This window comes from Condylura cristata, unplaced genomic scaffold (genome assembly GCF_000260355.1).
Source record: "Condylura cristata isolate star-nosed mole 26May11 unplaced genomic scaffold, ConCri1.0 scaffold00007, whole genome shotgun sequence".
Classification (NCBI taxonomy): Eukaryota; Metazoa; Chordata; class Mammalia; order Eulipotyphla; family Talpidae; genus Condylura; species Condylura cristata.
Window position 1 is genome coordinate 34,839,889 of NW_004567108.1, and position 21,991 is coordinate 34,861,879.

Genomic DNA, 21,991 nt, shown 5'->3' on the forward strand with positions numbered 1-21,991 from the left:
CGGGAATCGAACTCATGCGGAAGTGGCTTCAGATTCTCAGTGCTGTGCTTTAACCCGCTGCGCCACCAGGGAGGGCCAAGACTTGCTATGTTTTTATTTGTTTCAATGATGTTCCTAGTTCATTAAGATTTTTTTATGATGACAGTTTTAAAATCTTTATCAGGTAATCTAATATCTAGATGTTGACATGAAATAGTTATATTTTTTCATCCAGTTTGAGATTTTTGTTGTTCTTGGGATTATGAGTGATTGATATTATGGATATGAGATTCTGGATTTTATTCAAACCTTCTGTTTTAACTGGGCTTGTCTGACATCACTTCAGTAGGGAAAGGTGATGTTGGGAGCATGCCCAGTAATAACAGTTTCGTTATTGTCAAGTCATGATAGAAGTCTAAGATCCTCATTCAGCCTCCATTGACCCCACATGCTCATTGTTACTGTGGGGTTCTTGCCGCTGATTAGTCATCCTCTGATAGCTCTCTGACTGGGAGGGATAAAAGTTCCTTTTGTTGGTATTATTCTACAGTTGACACCATGAGCCCTCAGCTGACAGCAAAGAGAGGTGTATTATTGTTACCACTTGGTGGCAGTGCTGCAGATTCTAAGAGTCCACTAGATAGACTCTGATACTAATTCACTCAAGAGGGATAAATTTGCTTCATTCAGGGGTCACGTGGCTTCCATATTGACACCTTAGGGACGCCTCGTTACTTTCTAGTGGGGATTGAAGTCCGTATCACATCTTGGCCTTTATCTATAGCATTTCAGTAACATGACTGGGGCATCTAACTATAATTAGGGTGGAAAGTCTTCCCTACCCATGTTAGACTTTGCTGATGGGGATGGGACCATAGTTTTTTTCTGTCATGTTGACTATACTGAGCCATTATTTTCTACAAGTTTTTTGTTTACTAGACTGTTTCTTTCTTGGTTCTCTGGCTAGAGAAAGCAGATTTTGGAGGGTTTGTTGTTTCTTTGCCTGTTGGTGTTTTGAATTACCATTTTCCAGCATTGAGGCTTCGATATAAAAACAAAAACCCAAGGAATGCACTGTTTTGTCTTTTTTTTTTTGTTCTGAAGTTTCTGGCCAATATTTCTTTTTATCTCCACTTTTACTTTCAATGTTTATTCTATATATGTACTATCTAGGTTTCTAGGTGTACTTAATGAGAGGAGTAGGGGAAAGAATATCTACTCCAAAGAAGAAAGTATGTTTCAGATATTCTGTAATGGAAGTTACACGTAAACAAGAGTTGATTTGGAATCATATGGATATTGTCTTTATGTGTTTTTTGTTTGCTTATTTGTTAGGCAGGTTATATTTGGAGAGATAAACAATTCAAAATGAGAAGTTCAAAACAAAAACAGAGTGCTCGCTTTTGCAGCACATACACAAAACAAAAACATAGAGTCAGCTCCTATATATACATATAAACCCTTTCTTTATAACACAGGGATCTACTTAATCACTAGTTTTTAGTTTATCAGTCTTTGTTATTATATATTATATATTTGGAGTTCAAACAACTCTTTGTTCTGATCTTTTGATCCAGTTATTAAGTGACCAATAATTATAAAATAGTTTTAAGGAGTTTCATATTATATAGTGTATTAGACTCTAAATGTCAAGTTTCCCTTTGGGAAACTGAGTATTTGTATAGCTTTTTAACATTTTCAAAAGTTTACTATGTAATAGTGAAGTATGATTTATAGTACTACAGCATGCTGTTATAAAATGAGAGAAAACAAGTCTTTTTTTACTAGTGTAATATTTTTAAATTGCTTCAACAGTAATAGTCTATATTAAAATATTGTAGATGTTCAAAAGTTTTCATTATATATTTGAGTTGTTTAAGGTTTTAACTAATCTTGGGATTGTGTTTCTTTCCTTGTAGGATGATGTCCTAGAGGACAATGAAAAAAGTTTCTATGAATCTGATGATGAAGAAAAGGAAAAGACAAGCAAAAAGAAGAAACCATATATTATGGATCCAGACCATAGGCTTTTAATTCGGAATACAAAACCTTTGCTTCAGAGCAGGAATGCAGCGGTATGTTAATATCTTACAAGAAATAATTCAGATTTTTAAAATTTGTTTTGAAAATCTGTTAGTGTAACAATGGAGCATTTGCTTATTTGTTTACAACATCACCTCCCTATAGCAAAAGTTTTGTTTAGATTGCTTAATTTAGTATTTGTGTAACTAATGGACTTCACTTACCTTTTGTGGTTTTGTGGTTTCATTTAACTGGGTTTTTAAAGTAATGAGCTCAGGATGTTTCTCAGTTGATTGAAGAACTGTTTTTATTTTTTTGGTACTTGATTATAGCTGAGGATGCTTGATTGGGGGTCAGTGCATAATATATGTAGCTGTTAATAATCTAGATACGATGATAGTGGTATGTATGGTTAAAAATACCACTATCATCGTATCGAGATGACTGTATATGATGTACTTTATAATGAACTTGGATAGTAAATAGAAGGCCTATGAAATTTAAATATGTTCAGTCATTTTGGACTTTAGAGTTTCAGGAGCTTCCTTCATTGTCTTTTAAAAATTAAGACTATAAATTTCAAATACTGTCTATTGATGAAGCTTGAAACTGTTAGATTTTTATTACTGGGGCATAAAGAATATCACTTCACCCTTTTAAGTTAGGAAGTGCCAAAATAATATGTTAGAACAAATGACATAATGAGTGGAATCTAGAATATTAAAAATACTGACATATATAGAAAGTACAGTTTGTTTTCTTGCTTAGTAGCATTGGGCTTATTTTTTTTTTTTAAAGATTTATTCATACAGAACTGGGGTACAGGCCAGAGATGCAGAGGGTGAGAGGATTCACCAGGGACAGAGTGGGGAGCAGAAAAGGAAGATCTACGAAGTACACTGCTGAGGGGAGCAGTGGGTGGGTCAGAAGAGGTCTGCCTCACCATGTGGATCTCCTCCGGGGCAGGTGGGGATCGAACTCATGCAGAAGTGGCTTAAGCTTCTTAGTGCAGTGCTTTAACCCGCTGCGCCATCAGGGAGGGCCTGGACTTACTATTTTTAATAGAAAAGGATTTAACTATCTGTAAAACATGTTAAAAATTAAGCTTCACATTTGTTTTCTACCATATATCATAACTTATTAGCCAGTTATATGCTTTAATATTTTAAAAAATTATCTTCTTATAAATTCAGTCATTAAATGAGATTTTGTTCTATAAGAATTCAATTCAGGGCCCTCCCTGGTGGCGCAGTGGATTAAGGCACAGCAATGCAAGCTAGCCACCGCCACTTCAGTGCGAAGTTCGATCCCCTGCCCTGGATGTGACCCACATGGTGTGGCAGACCTCTCCTGACCTGCCTGCTACTCCCCTCAGCAGTGTACTTCATCAGTCTGCCTGTTCTGCTGTTCTCACTATGTTTGGTGAAGCCTCTCACCACCCCTGTACCTCTGGCCTGTACCCCAGTTCTGTATGAATAAATAAATAAATCTAAAAAAAAAAATTCAATTCAGGAGAGTTTTTTCTTTAATTAAAGCATATTTGTGGATAACAGGTGAAGGACGGTGATGTCCTTAAACCTATTCCATTTCCCAAGAGAGGTCTCTTAAGTCAGAATTGTAAAAACAAAGGTACAACAAAATGAAAACAGTAAATTTGGACCCTATCAACTGCATTTAAAAAAAATTCTTAATTTCAGAAAAAACTTTTATTAAGTACTCTCTAATGTTAATACTGTTTAGATATATTTTAAATCTGCCATATATTTGTTAAAAGTTAAAGACCAAGAAGAAGTGTAGTATTTACTAATGTATCTTGTGAGCAAAAGACAAGATGATGTACTTCTGTGGTACCATCCCTGCAGTTGGAAAATTTTAAACTGTCTACGTTGAGTGAAAGTCTAAACTTCTGCCCTCTGGATTTAAGTGTAGAAGCATGTAGGGGAACCATAGAACTCTTATATTTTATATTTTTATAATTACTAGTATTTTCTGACTATCCTATGGTAAATACTGATTTTAAAAGTGCTATAAATAAGATTATGTCAAATACTACCGTTTTTGTGGCATTGTTTGCTAGATTCCCCTACTTATAACTTAAATATGAATATTTTTCTTTATTTTAGCCTACTTGTCAGTTATCTTACAACTTTTGATGACAGTTTATAAGACTTTTTAAAAAATTCTTAGCAGCAGTCAAAGAGCATTGGAGAGATTTGGAGTGGCTTACCAAGTTTTGCCATGAGTTGGTGGTGTCACTTTGGGTAGTTTTTTTTTAACATTTTTTTTTGTTGTGAGGGTGTATTAGTTTCCTGAGACTGCCATAACAAATAACTGCAAACTGGTTAGATTAAAACAACAGAAATCTTCTATTATATTTTAGCATCCAGAAGTCCAAAATCAAGGTGTCAACAGGGTTGGTTTCTTTTGGAGGTTCCATGGTAGAAAGTGTCTTTTGCTAGCTTTCAGTGGTTTTCAGCAAATCTTGGCATTATATAGCTAACAGATGCATTACTCCAGTCTGTGCCTCATCTTTGCTTTACTTTTTTGTGTATCTCTACATGTAGTTTTCTCTTTTATAAGGACAGTCATTGAATTTAAAGCCCCTATCCTAACCCAGTTTGATTTCCTTACGATCATTTTTTAATATCATCTCCAAAGACTATTTCCAAATAAGGTTGCATGCTGAAGGTCACATGAACTCTTGGGCAGAAACTATTCAACCTGTTACAAAGAGTAACAACATATGCTTCAGAGGAATTTTGTAGGAGTTAAAGGAGGTAGTATCTAAGAATATATTTTGTACAGTGCTCCAGTATTCACTTCTTGCTATTTTCATGTTTATCTTTTAGGTGGTTATGGCTGTTGCTCAACTGTATTGGCATATAGCACCAAAATCAGAAGCTGGTATTATTTCTAAATCACTAGTGCGTTTACTCCGTAGCAATAGGTAGGATATAATTTTATGTATTTTTCTTTTCAATTCATTTAAAACTATGTTTGAATAAATGCAGTCTGTTTTCCAGGCATTTCATACATGGCACTGGCTGTATTTTATAAGTGATTTCACATTTAAGGAGTTGACTATAAAGGCCTTTATACAATTTTTCTTAATGATAAAAATTGAAGATTTTTTAAAAAATAAACTCAGAGATTGAAAGTAGTTTTTCGCATATAATGTTTTGTCACTAGTAGCCTAATATTTAGTGTTTGATATTTCTAGATGTGTGAAATTTCAATAATGTTTTGGAATTTTAGTAAATCTGAAATATTGAAAAACTGTACTACTATATTATCATATTACCTTGGTGTAGTTAGTATTAATACAAATAGAGCAATTCATATATTAAATTATATAGTTTATGACAATAATTACTGCTTCCTATGAAGTTGCAAACTGCATTTTGCTCTACTATAAAAGAACTTTATTTTTAAAAGTTAAATATTTTAAAGAAATTCATGTTCTTTTCAATCATTGTAATTGAGCAGTTAAGGTTAACAGTTCAGAAAACTTACTGAATTCCTATGATATATACTTTTAAAGTTTAAGACCAGATTTTTTGAGTTTTTTGCTTTCTGTGTTTAAGATTATATTTGTTTTAGTCATTTGATTTACCCTGGATATTTTGCAATGATTTGTTTTAAATTAGAAAGTTCTCGTTGAGTACTGACCTCTGAGAAAGTTGAGGGGGAAAAAAGATGGATTCATTTAGTCCTTAACTAGAACTTAAGGCCACAGTATTAACCTCCTATATTCCTTAGTGAGCTATTTCCTTTGTGTTCCTGTTCTTTCCTTTATATATAATAATTCTCCTTTTTTCAGTCAGGTCTTTTCTGTGGCTAGTTGAAAGATTTTCTTTTCAGAAAGCTGAATGCATCTTTCACCTGAAGCCTTTTTTTTTTTCTTTTGCCACAGAAGAAATGGGGTATATGGGAGCAATGGGGAATCAAGAGAAGTATGTTGTACCATGTGGGTTAGCTCCCTGGCTGGGGATTGAACTCAGGCATTAGTGGGCATATAGCACCAGGGAGGCCCTCACCTGAATTAGTCTTAGACAAGATTCAGTTGTATCTTCATTTCTTAGCTATTTAGACTCAAAGTAGGACTGCTTTTTAAATCTTTTACTTTGGGCAAGACTGAATGACAGCGTGAGCCTTCTGATCAGGAGTTTGTATTCCTGCAATGGTGATGTTTATTCTATAAGCCCTAAGGATACCTTCCATGTATGTGCTCAGATCAGCCACTTGATTAACTTTACACCTTGAGTACAATATTATAAAATTGGTTTTGATTTTTCTTAATGATTAATCAAATCTCATCTATTAATAGTTTTTAGGAAGATACATTTTTAAAGAAGTCATCAGAACCTAACATTTACTAAATACTTTTCAATTTCGTATTTGAATTCTATTCAACATAAAACTTTTTATTGACTTTTTTCCTTTTTATGTGCTATTTTCTTAAAGGCAAGTCATTGGAAAATATACTCATTGAAAATTGTTGTTTAATTTCTAGGGAAGTACAGTATATTGTTCTACAGAATATAGCAACTATGTCAATTCAAAGAAAGGTATGTGCATTGTGAACACATAATTTAAGAGCAAAATGAATACAGTAATATTTGTATGTATTTATATATTTGCTTTTTTGTAATCTAGGGTATGTTTGAACCGTATCTGAAGAGTTTCTATGTTAGGTCAACTGATCCAACTATGATCAAGACACTGAAGGTATTCACGCTTTTACTTTCAGATATTCTAATACATACTTTTTAAAGTTACTGCTATACTTTCTGGCTTTAGTAAGTTCAGTTCTTCTTTAAAAAAACATGGGCACATTTAAGGATTTTCTTTACATTTTCTGAACGATATCATTACGTACCAGTTACTGTGCTACTAGTAATATAAAATTAAGACATGCTATCTACACCTCATATAACTCATAGTATACAGAAGGAGGTAGACATGTAGTTAGATCATTTCAATATGATGTGTTTTAAGTGATATTATAGAGATTTGAATTGAGGTCTATGAAAGACAAAAAGGTAGGTTTCATGTTCTGTGAGATTTAGAAAAGACTTATAGAAAAGTTGAGTGAAACTTTTGTTGGTTAATAGGTTGATTGGAGACTGTGGTATTGGGAATAAGAGAAAAGCACAGTTTATGCTAGTAACAAGGGATTATGAAAGAGTGTTGTGTTTAGGGAATGATAACTACAATATAATGTAATTTGGGGTATAAGCTGTAATGGTTAAAACAATAGTGATTAAATTTAGACAGAAAAATAAGTACAATTGGGTAGAAAACCTAGAATACCTGTGCACATGAAAACTTACTATATAATAAAGGTGACATTACAAACATGAGGAAGGATGATCTATTCAATAAATATTGGAATGAATGGTTATTTTAATGGGAACTGAGTTTAATCCTAAGAAAATGTAAGTTCCCTAAATTGAAGGATATTTTACAAAATAATTGGTTTGGAATAAAAGCAAGATGGTTAAAAGAAAGAAACTATTGTCAAATAATAAGCTTTACACTTGTGCAGGTCTAGGGATTATGGGTTCTTTATGGAGAGAAATATATTTGGGAGTTAAAAATTAAGTTTTTCTTTGCAACATAAAAAGGAAGAAAAATGAAAAACTTTCAAATTGAAGGAGACTAAAGAGGCAACTAAATAAAATGTGTGATACTGAACTGGATCCTTTACTATACATTATTGAGATGATTATGAAACTTAAGTAGAACAGTGTTAATCTAATTTTCTTGGTTGTGTTATGATCTGTGTGACAGTGTCCTTGTTTATAGGAAATATATACAGAAGTATTTGAGAATATGTATTTGTTAATCAGATTCACAACTTTAGTCCTCAGTGGATCAGATTAAAGAGAGTTGTTTTCATATGTTATAGATAACTTTAAAAATGTACAAAAAAAATTCTCACAAAATTAATGGCAAGTGAAATCACTGGGAAAGTAATTCCCATAAATATATTTGGAAAACAACTAATACCCTGAACTCCTACAATAGACCGTTTATTGGATTGCCTAGACCATTAATTTTTAATGTAATCATTGCTATGAATGTTTATCTACATTTTATATTAGGCTTTCTGCTTGTCCTGTTTGTCCTCTGTTTCTTTTTTCCTTTTTCTTAATTCAGTGTCAGATTAACTGAATATTTTTCATGTGTTGCATATAAGTCAGAGCAAATTGTTATCTAACGTTATTAATAAAAGAAACGTTAGGCCCTCCCTGGTGGCTCAGCGGGTTAAAGCTCTGCACTAAGAAGCTTAAGCCACTTTCGCTGAGTTTGATCCCCGCCTGCCCCGGAGGAGATCCACATAGCGAGGCAGACCTCTCCTGACCTATCCGCTGCTCCCCTCAGCGGTGTACTTCGTCGATCTGCCTTTTCTGCTCCCCACTCTGTCTCTGGTGAATCCTCTCACCCTCCGCACTTTGGCCGGTACCCCAGCTCTATATGTATGAATAAATAAATAAATCTGTAAAAAAAAAAAAGAAACGTCAAATTTTAATTGTTTATACTGATTGGGTATAATTTGTTAAGTTGGTACAATTAGAGACAGTTGTAGGGATCTTTTGTTCCTAATTATATTTTAAATAGTGTGTATTATCTATTTTTTATTTACAGATATAGTGAGACAAAATTCATCTGAAGTTTAGCATGCCTCATATTTGTAGGGATATGAATTTTTAAGAAAAGAACAAATTAGTTTTTTACTAAATAAATGCCTACCCTATATAAAAATCATCCTTTTATTTGTGTTTTAAGATGTTTACTTTTTCTTTCTTCTACTATAGCTTGAAATTTTGACAAACTTGGCAAATGAAGCCAATATATCAACTCTTCTTCGAGAATTTCAGGTCTGTGTACAATGGTAACTTACTTCTAAACAGTATGACTTCTAAAATGTGTTACACATCTTTTTAAATTTAGGAATAAAACTCCTGTGTTAAGACAAGATTGGCAACCTGGCAAATTTATGAAATCTCAAGAATAAATAATTTAAAATTTAAGGGAAAATACTTTCATAAAATTTGAAAGACTTGTCTTTAACTGTCTTTCTTTGAAAAATTATATTACTGGTAGATTTTATCTCTCTTTGCTGTCATCAGTAGTCCTTTCTACAGTTAGCAGTCTTCACTATCTGAAACCTAGATGCCTGTGCTTGTTTTACTTATCACTGTTTTTGACTGCTATCTCTGCCGCTTTCATGAATAACTCAAAAATTACTTATTTAAAACGGGTCCCATCATGACTTTTTAATTATTGTTTTATTGTATTTTGAAACCATATATGTTAATGGATGAGACACGACCTACAAGATATTATCCAAAACTTATTTATGGATGTTACACCGATATGGTGGAATGGTTGCTCTGAATATTGGTGGAGCACTGTAGTAGAAAACTTCATATCACTATTATCAGTTTTACATTTTATAAGCAATTTTCTTAACAATGGCATGTCACAGGCTTTATAGTCACCAGAGTGTTGTGAATGCCCAACTTTATTTATAGACTTATTTTGTTGCAATAATCCTTTGTATGCCCATATTAAAGTTCTTTTAAGCTATATAGATACTATTTCTTTTCAATTGTGAGATCTTATACTTTTAACAGGAGTAGTAGAATCCAGTACATGGCCATGAATACTAATTTCAGAACTAGATTACTGTATTTTCAGTAATTTTGATAACTTCATTTCTACAGTCAGATTTTAAGGATTTGTTTGTTTTTTATATTATTTTACTTTGCTTTTCATAGTCCACATAAGTGAAGTCTGGCTAAAATAGGATTTTAGGTCTATTTGTGTGTAACTATTTTACTAGGGAAATTCTTGTAATGTTAAGAGTACCTTAGGTACCCACTCATGCCAGTTTTCTTGCCAGAAAATAGTATATCAAATTCTTCTCTAGTAATCTATCATGAAAGAACATTGCTTAAATTGTATTTTTATCTCATTGTTATAATTTTGCTTATTTATTTGTTTTTGATGTCTTGTTCTTTGTATTTGTACTTCTCCCTATTTCTCTTGTAGTTGGGTGTCCATTCACTGCCATCTTTCTGCTTTTGTAAACTTTACTGGGGCTGTAGAAAGTAGGTCTCAGATATTCTTGATATTGTTTAGTTGTACAGAGATGCACACCTGATCTGTTTCAGAATTATCAGTGAGTTAGACATTCCATTTTACTGCCAGGATTTATAATAAAGCCCATTGTTTAGTTGATTTTTAAATGTTTCTTTTTTCCCCTTCATATATCTATGTTTATCAGTCTGTATTTGAGCTTTATTCCAATATTTACTTCTATCTTCAACACCCCCCTTTTTGGTAACCTCACTTCTACAGTCAGATTTTAAGGATTTGTTTGGTTTGGTTTTTATGTTCTTTTACTTTGTTTCTTCATAGTCCACATAAGTGAAATCTGGTTAAAATAGGATTTTAGATCTATTTGTGTATAACTAGCATATAAATATGCACAGTAAAAGTCCATTTATTTCTATAAACAATAAAAGTTTTGTTTTTAAATTAGGAAGGTTGTAACCAAAGTGAAATTCTTTAGGGCTAGTATAAATTTTGTAAAGCTCTTTGAACTTTGTGTTGTTAAAACAATGATTTAGTTTAAAGCATTCTTTTAGAAGAAAAATCTATTTTAAAAGTATTGAGATTGGATTTTGTTGTAAATTGAGTATTATAAAGCCTTTATTGAAATGCTGCTGACTATAGCTGTTAAAGTTTTATTAGCATTTGGATACCATTTTTAAAATAAAATGTTTTTGTCAGTAGTAAATTGGTCCTTTTCCTCCTTTTCTCTCAATTTTTAGACTTAGTATCTCTGAAAAAGCAACTGTTTTTTTCATAGATTCACAGATGCTGCTGGTTAAATGAACTGAAACCTCCAAAGAGAGTTCTCATCATCTCTTTCAACCTTGCACTTAAACTAATTGCTGTCTTTGGGTGACTGCTCCCCACTATCTGTTTTGGAGTCACAAGCCACAGTGGCTACAGGTGAATGAACCTGATCTGAAAATGTGCCCTTATGTAGGTACATTCTCTAACTTAAAAAAACAAAAAAACCAAAAACCTAAATCAACTTCATTATTAATTTGATCTGTAGATGAGAATATGTTTTAGAATTGTCATGTATTGACTAAACTTAGTGTAATAGGGACTTTTTTGTTCACTTGATAGTAACAAAGTAAAAACTAATTGAAATAATAATTCCTAGACCTATGTGAAAAGCCAGGATAAACTATTTGCAGCAGCCACTATTCAGACTATAGGAAGATGTGCCACCAACATCTCTGAAGTCACTGAAACATGCCTCAATGGCTTAGTGTGCCTGCTGTCCAACAGGGATGGTAAGTTGACATTTTCATTTTGTTTACAATTAATTTTTCTTTTGACTCTTATTCATGTGAAACTTGTCACTTTTTTTAACTTTGTGTTTGGTTTTCTTATACATCAGTAGCATGATCACAATGAATAGCATTGTATCACTGAAAAATATACACATACTTTTTTATTGTTCTTGTTGTTGAAGTAAGTTAGATACATTTCTTGCAGACAGTACTAATATCACCTAAGTATAACCAAGAAAGTATAATTTGTTTATTTTATTTTGTTACATTGTAGTCGACATTGTACCTTTTCCACAAAGGTTCTATTTTTCTGCTTTTTAATAGCATATAAGTCATGCGTTATATTGGTTCACCTGCAGAGGGTGCTAAAAGCAGGCAAATGACTTTATAACATGGAAAAATGATCAAAAAGTATATTCAATGTGTAGCCTCAACATTTTTCCCAGGCATTCATCTAATAATTTTATATTCAAGTTTAACTAGATTTTCAAGTCATCAGTTTGGAAGAGCATCATATTTTTAAGCCAAACAATATCTGAATATTTGGTAAAAATGGATAGGCAATATACAGTTTTTCTGTGGTCCAGATTTAATACTGCTTTTTGGTAAAATGTCAGCTATTTCAGTGGTTTGGATCTAGAACAAATGAAATCATTTGAGAAAGAATAAGAAATTTCTCAATTTTTACCTTTAAAAAATAATTTATATAGCAAACTTCTATAATTTTGTATTTGATTAAAACACAAAGTTCTTTTAAAGGAAAGCTTAATTTTCTCTGTAAAATCTTTGAATATTTGTGGAATTTTAACTATACTTTTGTAATATGTAGACATAGGCATATATGACGTAGCAAAATTGACTATTTTAAAATATTTATTTGAAAAATAACTTCACTATAGTACTATCTCTCTTTTCCCACAGATATCTTTTTACAAAACTGTAATATTGTTATAAGTAAAAATATATAAGAGTTTATGCCAATTATTATTAATTTTTAAGTAAATGTTGAATTTTAAACTTGCACCTTAAACTCAAGATAATATTTCTACTTTTAACAATAACATCCCTTTTGTCTCTGTGACTTAAAAAAAATTTGTTTTCTTGTACCTTTAATAATAATTTTCTGTTTGATAAAATAAAACATTGTCCTTGGGAAAATATCTCCAGAGCATTATGAACCAAACTTTACTGAGGTGATTGTTCTTTTAAAATTTAGTTTCATACAAGATACATCAGAAAATAGTTAGGTAACTAATTATTTCTTTCATATACAAAATATATTCAGGATGTCTCAATTTTATTTTTTGACTCTTTTTCTTATGTAAAATTTTCAAGTTGCTGATTTGAAAGTAATTATTTCTGCTTAAACTTTGCAGCACAATTTAATTTCTAAAAAATGTTTTTTATTGGCTAATTTAAAAAACGAATATTTTACTCTAACATTTTTAAGGGAAGAATAGATTGCTTTAGAATTAGATTATTGTTTTATAATAGATTAATGTAATCTATAATTATTCTTGAAAAGCAGATGGATTTACTCATTTAGATACCAATATTTTAATGTTTAATTTTAATGTTGAGGCTTTTATTTTTGGTAAGTCATAGATCTCTTCACAATCTTCTGCAGTTTGAATATAAAGATACTTTTATTGTCCAAGTTCTGGTTGTGGAATCATCTTTAACTCATAACACATTTTCCTTTTTCTCAGTAATATATATTTGTTTGTATGTTTGCATTTTGGAAATCTGGCTCAGTAAGGATGAACAGTGAAACAGATACAGAGACTATATTGAAATCAGTTAACAATATTTTTAATTTTAAAATGACTAGCGTTGATAGTAGTGCCCCTTTTTACCTATTAAAAGATCTACTTTTGGAAATAAATTCTGTGAATTTTCTTAGTTTAAAATCTATTGAGGCTCTATAAAATTATGATTAGTTTATTTTAAAATGATTATCTTATCATCTCTGAAATAGTATATCTTACTACCTCAAAATGAATGTATTTAGACTCCATTTTGGAGAATATATTTAATACATTCCTTTTGTACCCACAGTTTTTGGTTTTGATTAAATATTTTGACTTCTCTATTTTGGGTATGAAGAAACCTTTGTAGACTGACTTAAAGTTTTCCCTAAAAGAGTCTAATATCACTGCCTAAGATTAATTTGATAATAAATTTCTTTGGAACTTTTGGGCAAAATCTGCATGTCAGCTGTCTAAGGAAAATTTAATTCCCTAAGATAATTGAGGTAGTTAACATCAGGTAGCATAATAGCAAAATTTGCTTGTTGGTATAACCTTTTTACCACCTACTATAAACTGCAAGGACTGGGGGGGGAGAACTAATTTTTGTGTTCTTATTTAAAGGTCATTAAGCATTTATCGAGGACTTAGATTAGTTGAGGTATTTAGTAAATGTTGAATAATAAATGAAAAATATATGAAAAATTCCTGTTTATGACATTTGCAATTTATGGAGGGAGACAGTAATATAGAACGATTATGTTACAGTTCTCCCATATATTGACTCTGAACTGTGTCAGCAATAATGTATTATATACTTTTGTCAAGAAGGTAATGTTCATGTGACATATTCTCATCAAAATAAAATTGTTAAAAGAAAAATAGATTTTGCTTCTTAGAATAAGGGCCATTAATTTTTTGAGCATAGGGAGGAAGCTTATGGTAGAGTACTACCAGCATGGAGGCCTTTACAAACTAGGAGGTAGCATAAAGAAAATATAGGGCAGGATTACCTGAAGGGAATAAGAAGGCCCCTGGGCTGAGTGGAATAATTGCCCCTAGCAGAGTCCCATGGCCTGCTGTCTGGAGGCTGTGAATATATTACCTTACATGGAAAAAGAGCTCACAGTCTATTGGAGGGAGATAGTAATATAAAACAAATATATTTTAATTTTACGTGTATTGACCACTTTGTTGCCAGATATTTACTCTGGCAACATGCTTACTTACTCTGTTGCCAGATACTTGCTTACATAAAAAAATAACTACTAATACACTGTAGATTAGAGGCAACTGGGAGGTTATCAGGTAGACCCAGGGTAATCAAAAGGGTCCTTATAAGGGAAAACGAAAGGCCAAGAAACTCAGAAAGTGTCAGAAGCAGAGTTCGGTGTGATGCCATTGTTGGAAGGGTCCTTTAACCGAAGAATGTGTGCAGCCTCCAGAAGAACCTTTTTAGAGTGTTGTTGACACCTTAATTTTACCCCCAAACACTACTGTGAAATTCTGACTCCAGAAATGTGAGATAATAAATTTGTATATTGTTCTTAGTCACAAAGTTTATGTTAAACTTTGACAGCAACACAGGAAACTAATGTATCAAATGATAAATAGTACTAAATATTTTAAACTATGTCTAATCCTGCTCTGTGTGGATAATAAAAATTATACATGACTTACTGATCTAGTTTTGCAACCATATATTATAAAAGTGAAAAAAAATTATACTATGGATTCTTAATTTTTTTCATCATTTTTAATTGACCCCACTTTGCTTTTCCAGCCCAAAGAAGCAGTTTAGATGGGGATATCAGAAGCTAAGAGACTGCAACAGAGGTTAAAGATTAAAGTACACTTTTCTACTTAAGATTGATGTTCACCCAAAGTATATTCGTGGTTATATTTTTTACCTACTTACTTAAGACATGTAGAATGCTTTTGCTAATTTAAGTCTACATTTTACCAAGCATAATATTAAATTATTTGCATTTGAATTACATGTATTTCATATGAATCATTTCTTTTTCAGAAATAGTTGTTGCTGAAAGTGTGGTTGTAATTAAGAAATTATTGCAAATGCAACCTGCACAACATGGTGAAATTATTAAACACATGGCCAAACTTTTGGACAGCATCACTGTGAGTATCAGTTAAGAAGTCTGCTGAATTCAGCTGAATTTTACTCAGTAAATTATAGTTTTGTTAACATAAGTGGACATCCTGATATATAGTGGTTAAGGGAACTAAACCATCTGCATTCAAATCCTGGTTCTCAGATTCTGCAGTGTTGTAGAAAGAAAGTATAAATCTGAAAAGGGGGAAGGACAGGCTGAACCCTATGGTGTTGGTTTGAAGTTGGAGATGATGTGAACCTCGCAGGTTTTAATATAGATAGCTAGATGTGTATGACTGTGTGTGTGTCTACACACATTTGTGTGTACACATATGGATACCTGGATGGGCCTACGAACCAGTTTTCCAGTGTTGATCTTTGAGCTTAATACTCATTATAGGTGAGCATATCTAAGTGCCCAGGTCTTACTTTTTTTCAATTGAGATATACCAGAAAATTTACCCTTTTAAAGTAAATAATTCTTAATTTTGGTGTATTTATGATGTGTATACATCACCACTGTGTAACTCCAAAACATTTTCATTATCCCTCAAACAAGTTTGATACCCCCAAACTCCTGACCCTCCCTTTACTCTGTCCTTCACAGTCAGTCTGCTTTCAGTCTGTAGATTTGCCTGTCCTTGTTGTCATTTCATATGAATGGCCTTTTGCATGTTGCTTCTTCCACTTAACGTGTTTTTAAGCATTCGTGTATGTTGTAGGATGTAGTGTTACATTCCTTTTATGATAAGCTTTGGTTTTTAAATTTCATTCATTTCTCAAAGGAACCGACACTCCTTAGAAAAATGACTGATTTCAAAGCTAAGGCAAGGAAAGAATGGGGTGATCTTGGAACATCTTGTTAGCCAAAAAACAAGACCCTTCTCACAGAATGGTAGAGACATTTCAAAAAGACACAGGAGTCACTTTGAAAGGGCTCCCACTAATTAATTTGAGCAACAAGTAAAAGCATTCTAACCTATTGAGTTGGATTCCCTAAATCCATACTTGAATGAATAAATGATTGTTCTTCCTTACGATGCAAGAGCAGTTAGTAAACATAGAAGAAGTAATGGAATTAGAATATCACCATTTGCTGGCTGTCTACAGTGGTAATTAGTTCAGGAAGTAATCACTAACAAATGCTAAAATCTAGGGTGAAAATTTGAGTAACAAGATAGTCATACAGGCTCAGGAAATATCCTTATAAAATATTTCTTAATTACAATGGTTAAAATAGCAAAATTTGATTTTACAATGGAAAAACTCGGCATACACCACCTGAATCAAATGAACATAATTAACATTACTAGCAGGAGAATGCTGTGCCTAGAACTTTGCATCAGATCATTAGTTCTGTGAAAAGTGAATGACTGGAATATAATCAAGAGGAAACAGGAGACAAACTCATATGACAGATTTCTACAGATAACTGGCTTTTATGCTTCAAAATGCAAGTGTCATGAAATATTAAGAAAGGTACCAGAAATTTTCAGATTTAAGGATTGAAAGGATAAAAATACTCCAAGTACATAGTTTGGATTTTCTTTTTGCTATAAAAAATACAGAAATAATTGACCAAATCTCAGTGAAATCTATGAACTACCTAGTTCAGTGTTTAATTTTCTGATTTTTAAGTCATTTTTACTGTGCTTACATAAAAGTGTTTCTTTTACTAGGTAGTTTACAGGCAAGTATTTCAGGGTATAAGAACATGTCTATAACTTTAATATATTTAGAAAATAAATATGAGTGTATATATAAAGAGAGAAAACTAAATGTAAAATGTTAACATTTGGGGAATCTAGGTGAATATTCAGAAACTCTGCTCTTGCAACTTTTCCATAAATCTGAAATTTCCAAATTAAATTTGAAAATAAATGCAGATAGACTTCATTTTATTATACTTTGATACCATTTAAAAAAAAAACAGGCCCTCCCTGGTGGCGCAGCGGGTTAAAGCACAGCACTTAAGAAGCTAAAGCCACTTCTGCATGAGTTCGATTCCCGCCTGCCCCGGAGGTGACCACATGGCGTGGCAGACCTCTCTTGACCCGCCCGCTGCTCCCCTCAGCAGTGTACTTCGTCGATCTGCCTGTTCTACTCCACGCTCTGTCTCTGGTGAATTCTCTCACCCTCCGCATCTCTGGCCTGTAACCCAGTTCTGTACAAATAAATGGATAAATATTTAAAAAAATAAAATAAAATAAAATAAAATAAAATAAAAACAAAAAACAACAAATCAAAGGTTTGTGACAGCCCTACATTGAGCAGATCCATTGGTGCCACTTAATCCAAGAACATTAGATCACTTTGTGTCTTGTCACAAATTTTGTAATTCTCTCATTATTTTATACCTTTTCAGTATTATAACTGTTGTGGTGATCTGTAATTAGTGATGTTACTAATGTGATTGTTTTGAGGTGCCATGAGTCACACCCATGTAAGACAATGAACTGAATTGATAAATGTTGTGTTTTGACTTTATCTACCAATAACAGCTCTCTTACCTCTCCTCATACTAATTATCTAAGACAACAATATTGAAATTAGGCCAATTAGTAACCTCAGTGGGTTCAAATGAAAGAAATAGCCACACAAATCAAAAGCTAGAGATAAGATTATTGAGAAAAGCATGTTCAAAGTTAAAGCAAAATAGTCTGAAAGGTTGGACTCTTGCACCAAATAGTCAAGTTGTGAATGCAGAGGGAAAGTTCTTGCTTTTTGATTAGACATACATATCATAATTGATAAGAAAGTAAAACTGTTATTGCAGAGTGGAGAGGTGTGTAGTAGTCTGGAGGAAAGATCAAGCTAGCCACAATATTCCCTTAAGTCAGAATATGACCCTAACTTTCTTCAATTTTCCGAAGACTTGGAGAGATAGGAACCTGTAAAAGAAAAGTTTGAAGCTAGTAGAGGTTGGTTTAAGGAAAGATTCTAATTCCATAACATAAATTCAAAAGGAAGCAAGTACTGGTATAGAATACATCTAGTTATACAAATCACTGATGAAGTGAAGATCTTTGATTAAATGGCTACACTAAACAGAAGATTTTTTAGTGTAAGAGAAACAGCCTTATAGCTAGAGAAGAGAACACAGCACGTGGCTTAAAAATTTCAAAAGACAGGTTGAATCTTTAGTTACTAATCTGGTGACATTAAGTTGAAGTCAATAATCCCTCATTTACCATTCTGGAAATCCTAGAACCCTTAAGAATTAGTTATTTCTACTTTATAAATGGTATTGCAAAGCCTGGATAACATCCCACCTGTTTGCTTCGTTTTCTGAATATTACTCAGCCCATTGCTGAGGCCTACTGATCAGTAACAAAAGATGCCTTTGAAAATACCACTACTTGTTTACAATGCACATGGTTACCTAGAAATGTGATGGAGATGTTCAAGAAGATTAATGTTTCCATGTTTGCTAAACAGCCCTCATTCTCCAACCTGTGGACCAAGAAATAATTTCAGTGTTCAAGTCTTATTCTTATAGTAGTTTATTTTTACATTATTTTGTGCATTTTTCCATCTCAGTTGTAATCGCCATGGGCTTCCCCCCCCCATTTTTGATCCCATTACCCACCCCACCCCCATAAAATATCCCTGGTATATAGTTGTTCATTATTATCCCCCCCACCCCCGCCCCGGTCCTTTATGCTCCTGTTATAAATTAAACCATCCAGTATTTTTCTCTTTCTTCTTAGCCTATTTCACTAAGCATGATCCCTTCCAGCGCCATTCATGTTGCTGCAAAAGGCATGAGTTTTATCTTTTTGATTGCTGGGTAATATTCCATTGCATATATGTACCACATCTTTTTTTTTTTTTTTAAGATTTATTTATGCATACAGAACTGGCGTATAGGCCAGAGGTGCAGGGGCAGTGAAAGGGTTTACCAGAGACAAGAGTGGGTAGCAGAACAGGCCGACTGACAAAATATACTGTGAAGGGGAGCAGCGGACGGGTCAGGAGAGGTCTGCCACGCCATGTGGGATCACCTCTGGAGCGGGGATCAAACTCATGCTGAAATGGCTTTAGCTTCTTAGTGCTGTGGTTTAACCCGCTGCCCCACCAGGGAGGGCCCAGAGCTTTATTTCATATGGACATAGCTGCCATAGATAGTGATACCTGTGCTGGAACCAGGCAGAGGCAATAGAAAACATTTTGTAAACAATTCAACATTCCACAAAATATTAAGAAAATTTTTGAACAATTAGAGGTCAAATGTCAACATTAGCAGGAGTTTGAAAGAAGATGATTCCAACCTTCATGGGTGATTGAGGTTCAAAACATCAATGGAGGAAGTAGCTGCAAATGTGGTAGAACTAGCAAGAGAAAGAAAAGTTGAGCCTGAGATATGACTAAATTGGTGTGATCTCATAATAAAACTTGTATGGATAAGGGGAAGTGCTTCTTATGAATAAGCAAAGAAAGTGGTTTCTTGAAGGAGAATCTGCCTTTGGTGAAGATGCTATAAATGTTGAAATGACAAATGATTTTGGAATGTTACATAAATTTGATAGAAATCAGTAAGAGGGTTTGAGAAGATTGACTCCAATTTTGAAATGTCTGTAGGTAAAGTGCTTTCAAACAGCTTGGGGTGCTACAGAGAAGTATTGCATGAAAGAGCCAATCAGCACAAAACTAACTTTATTGTCTTATTTTAAGAACTTGCCAGACACCAAACCTTCACCATTACCCTCATCTGTCAGCAGCCATTTGTAGGGAGGCATGACCTCCCACCAGCTAAAAGATAACTTGTGGAAGCCTCAGTTGATGGTTAACACTTTTTAGCAATAAGGTATTTTTAAATTAAGGTTACTATATTGGTTGTTTTTTTTTTAAGCAGTAATGCCATTGTTCACTTAGTAGATTATAGTATGTTGTGAATTTAAATTATGTGCAATGGGAAACTAAAAAAAAAAAAAAATAGTGTTAATTTATTGCAACATTGACTTTTCTGCCGTGATCTGGAACTGAACCTGCAGTATCTACTAGGTGTGCCTGTAGATTTATGTTGATAGTACCATCAACTTTGATGTGAATATTTTATAGTTTCATATCCCTCATTTGTAATAAACACTGCTTTTAGAGCAAAGTTTAAGAATAAAATGCATTCTGGCTAAGAATTTTTATAACTGGGAATTGTTGTAACTAGGTTTCACATAATGTTTAATAGGATAGATCAGGATATCTTTTCAGAAAAGAACAATTGAAAGATGTTATTATGTAAAGAGTACTTAGTCATACTGAAATCTACTCCATGTACTTACAGATGTCTCACCAAATGCTAGTTACTTCACTACTCTTCCCAGCCACCCCAAGTTAATTCAGTCTTGAGATTTAATGAAAATTGAGTCCCAGATGCAGAATATTGGATCTGATTTGCTGTTTGTGTGCATTTTGCTTAGATGTCTACTGATCACGCCTCTGACAAATTTAAATAAATAAAATTGATGTTTTTGTAGGATTTACTTTATACTACTGCTGTGAGCTGGTATTGAAACACAATAGCTTTTAAATTGAACTGCTTACAGAGTGATCTGTAAAATCTTTTTAGATATCTTTCTATAACTGCTGTGGTCAGCTAGGATTCATTATTTGTTTTTGCAGGTAAGCTAATGGGTGAAAATGGCAGTGGAAACTGCATTCTGTAGAAAGTTTAAAAAGTGCACTTAGCTATTTTGGGGCATTTAGGAATCAAGAACCAGGCAAAGTCATTTACAATTGAATTTGTCTTTGAAAATATTGAAAAGCAGAGATTCATAATGAAAGTATTTTGTGTGTGTGTGTGTGTGTGTTATTCAGTTTAGTTAAGTGTTCCTATTCTCTGGTTGAAAAGGCGAATATAAAAATGACTGATTTTCTTAATTGCTTTCTTCAGGTGCTTGAAATCTTTGATTGCAGTGGCCACGAATTCATGATTTTAGAGACATACAAATGAAATTCCTATAACTTAATTGGAAGAGGGAGGGTGGGCTGGAATCTGAAAATCTTATGATTCAGATTGCAGTCAAATGCACAAAAACTTTGGGTTTGTCAGTGTCCTAAGCTTTTTAATAGAGTGCAGATACCATTGACAAGAGAATATATATTGATATTAATTTTTCTGTAGCATTTTAAATAGTTTCTTAGAAGTTGTTTTGCTTCAGATTTAGTGCCTCTAAATATTATCCTGTCCACTGGTACCCCTTTACTTTGAGGTCTTCAATGTGAACATTAGAATTTACTGATTTTTAATTTTCCAAAGAGCTGTATTTTAAAGTTGTATGTTTAAATTGTGACTGTTGAGAGTATTTTAATGTTGTTAATTTTATCTTTGTTTATATTCCTGTCCTCCATTAACATGCTATTTCTTAAAATTTTTTAGGATTGTCTTTTTAATTGCAAAAAGAAATATAAGTGTATTACTAGGTGAAAATGACTCAAAGTAAGGTAATAGATTGTGATATGTCATAGAATTCTAATTTTTATAGTAGCAATGTATAATAAAATAGTTAAGAAAAATAAATCTACCATAACTGAAATCTGAAGTTGCCCATATATTCTTATTTAGAAGTACTTTTTTATTATGGTGGATTACTTGAATTGCTCCATACTGAAAAATTTAATGTACCACTCAATTACTGTTCTTTAGCCCAATTTAAAGTAATGGATGGGGAGTAAGGTCTTAATGCAGTGTAACCTTTGGAACATTAGAAATAGCTCTTTTTTTTTCCCCCAAAAAATCAGTATATAGT

The 21,991-nt window shown here is 32.8% G+C and overlaps 1 protein-coding gene across 2 annotated transcripts in view; it reads left to right on the forward strand.

Moving 5' to 3' along the window:
- AP3B1 (adaptor-related protein complex 3, beta 1 subunit) overlaps positions 1 to 21,991 on the forward strand; it is a 191,498-nt gene that overhangs the window by 57,924 nt on the left and 111,583 nt on the right. For both annotated transcript variants that reach the window (XM_004678186.2, XM_012721952.1), the window contains exons 8-14: positions 1,899 to 2,054; positions 4,851 to 4,948; positions 6,515 to 6,569; positions 6,658 to 6,729; positions 8,823 to 8,885; positions 11,252 to 11,384; positions 15,162 to 15,271. In XM_004678186.2, coding sequence (XP_004678243.1) covers positions 1,899 to 2,054; positions 4,851 to 4,948; positions 6,515 to 6,569; positions 6,658 to 6,729; positions 8,823 to 8,885; positions 11,252 to 11,384; positions 15,162 to 15,271 — 687 coding nt within the window. The remainder of the gene's footprint in view (positions 1 to 1,898; positions 2,055 to 4,850; positions 4,949 to 6,514; positions 6,570 to 6,657; positions 6,730 to 8,822; positions 8,886 to 11,251; positions 11,385 to 15,161; positions 15,272 to 21,991) is intronic.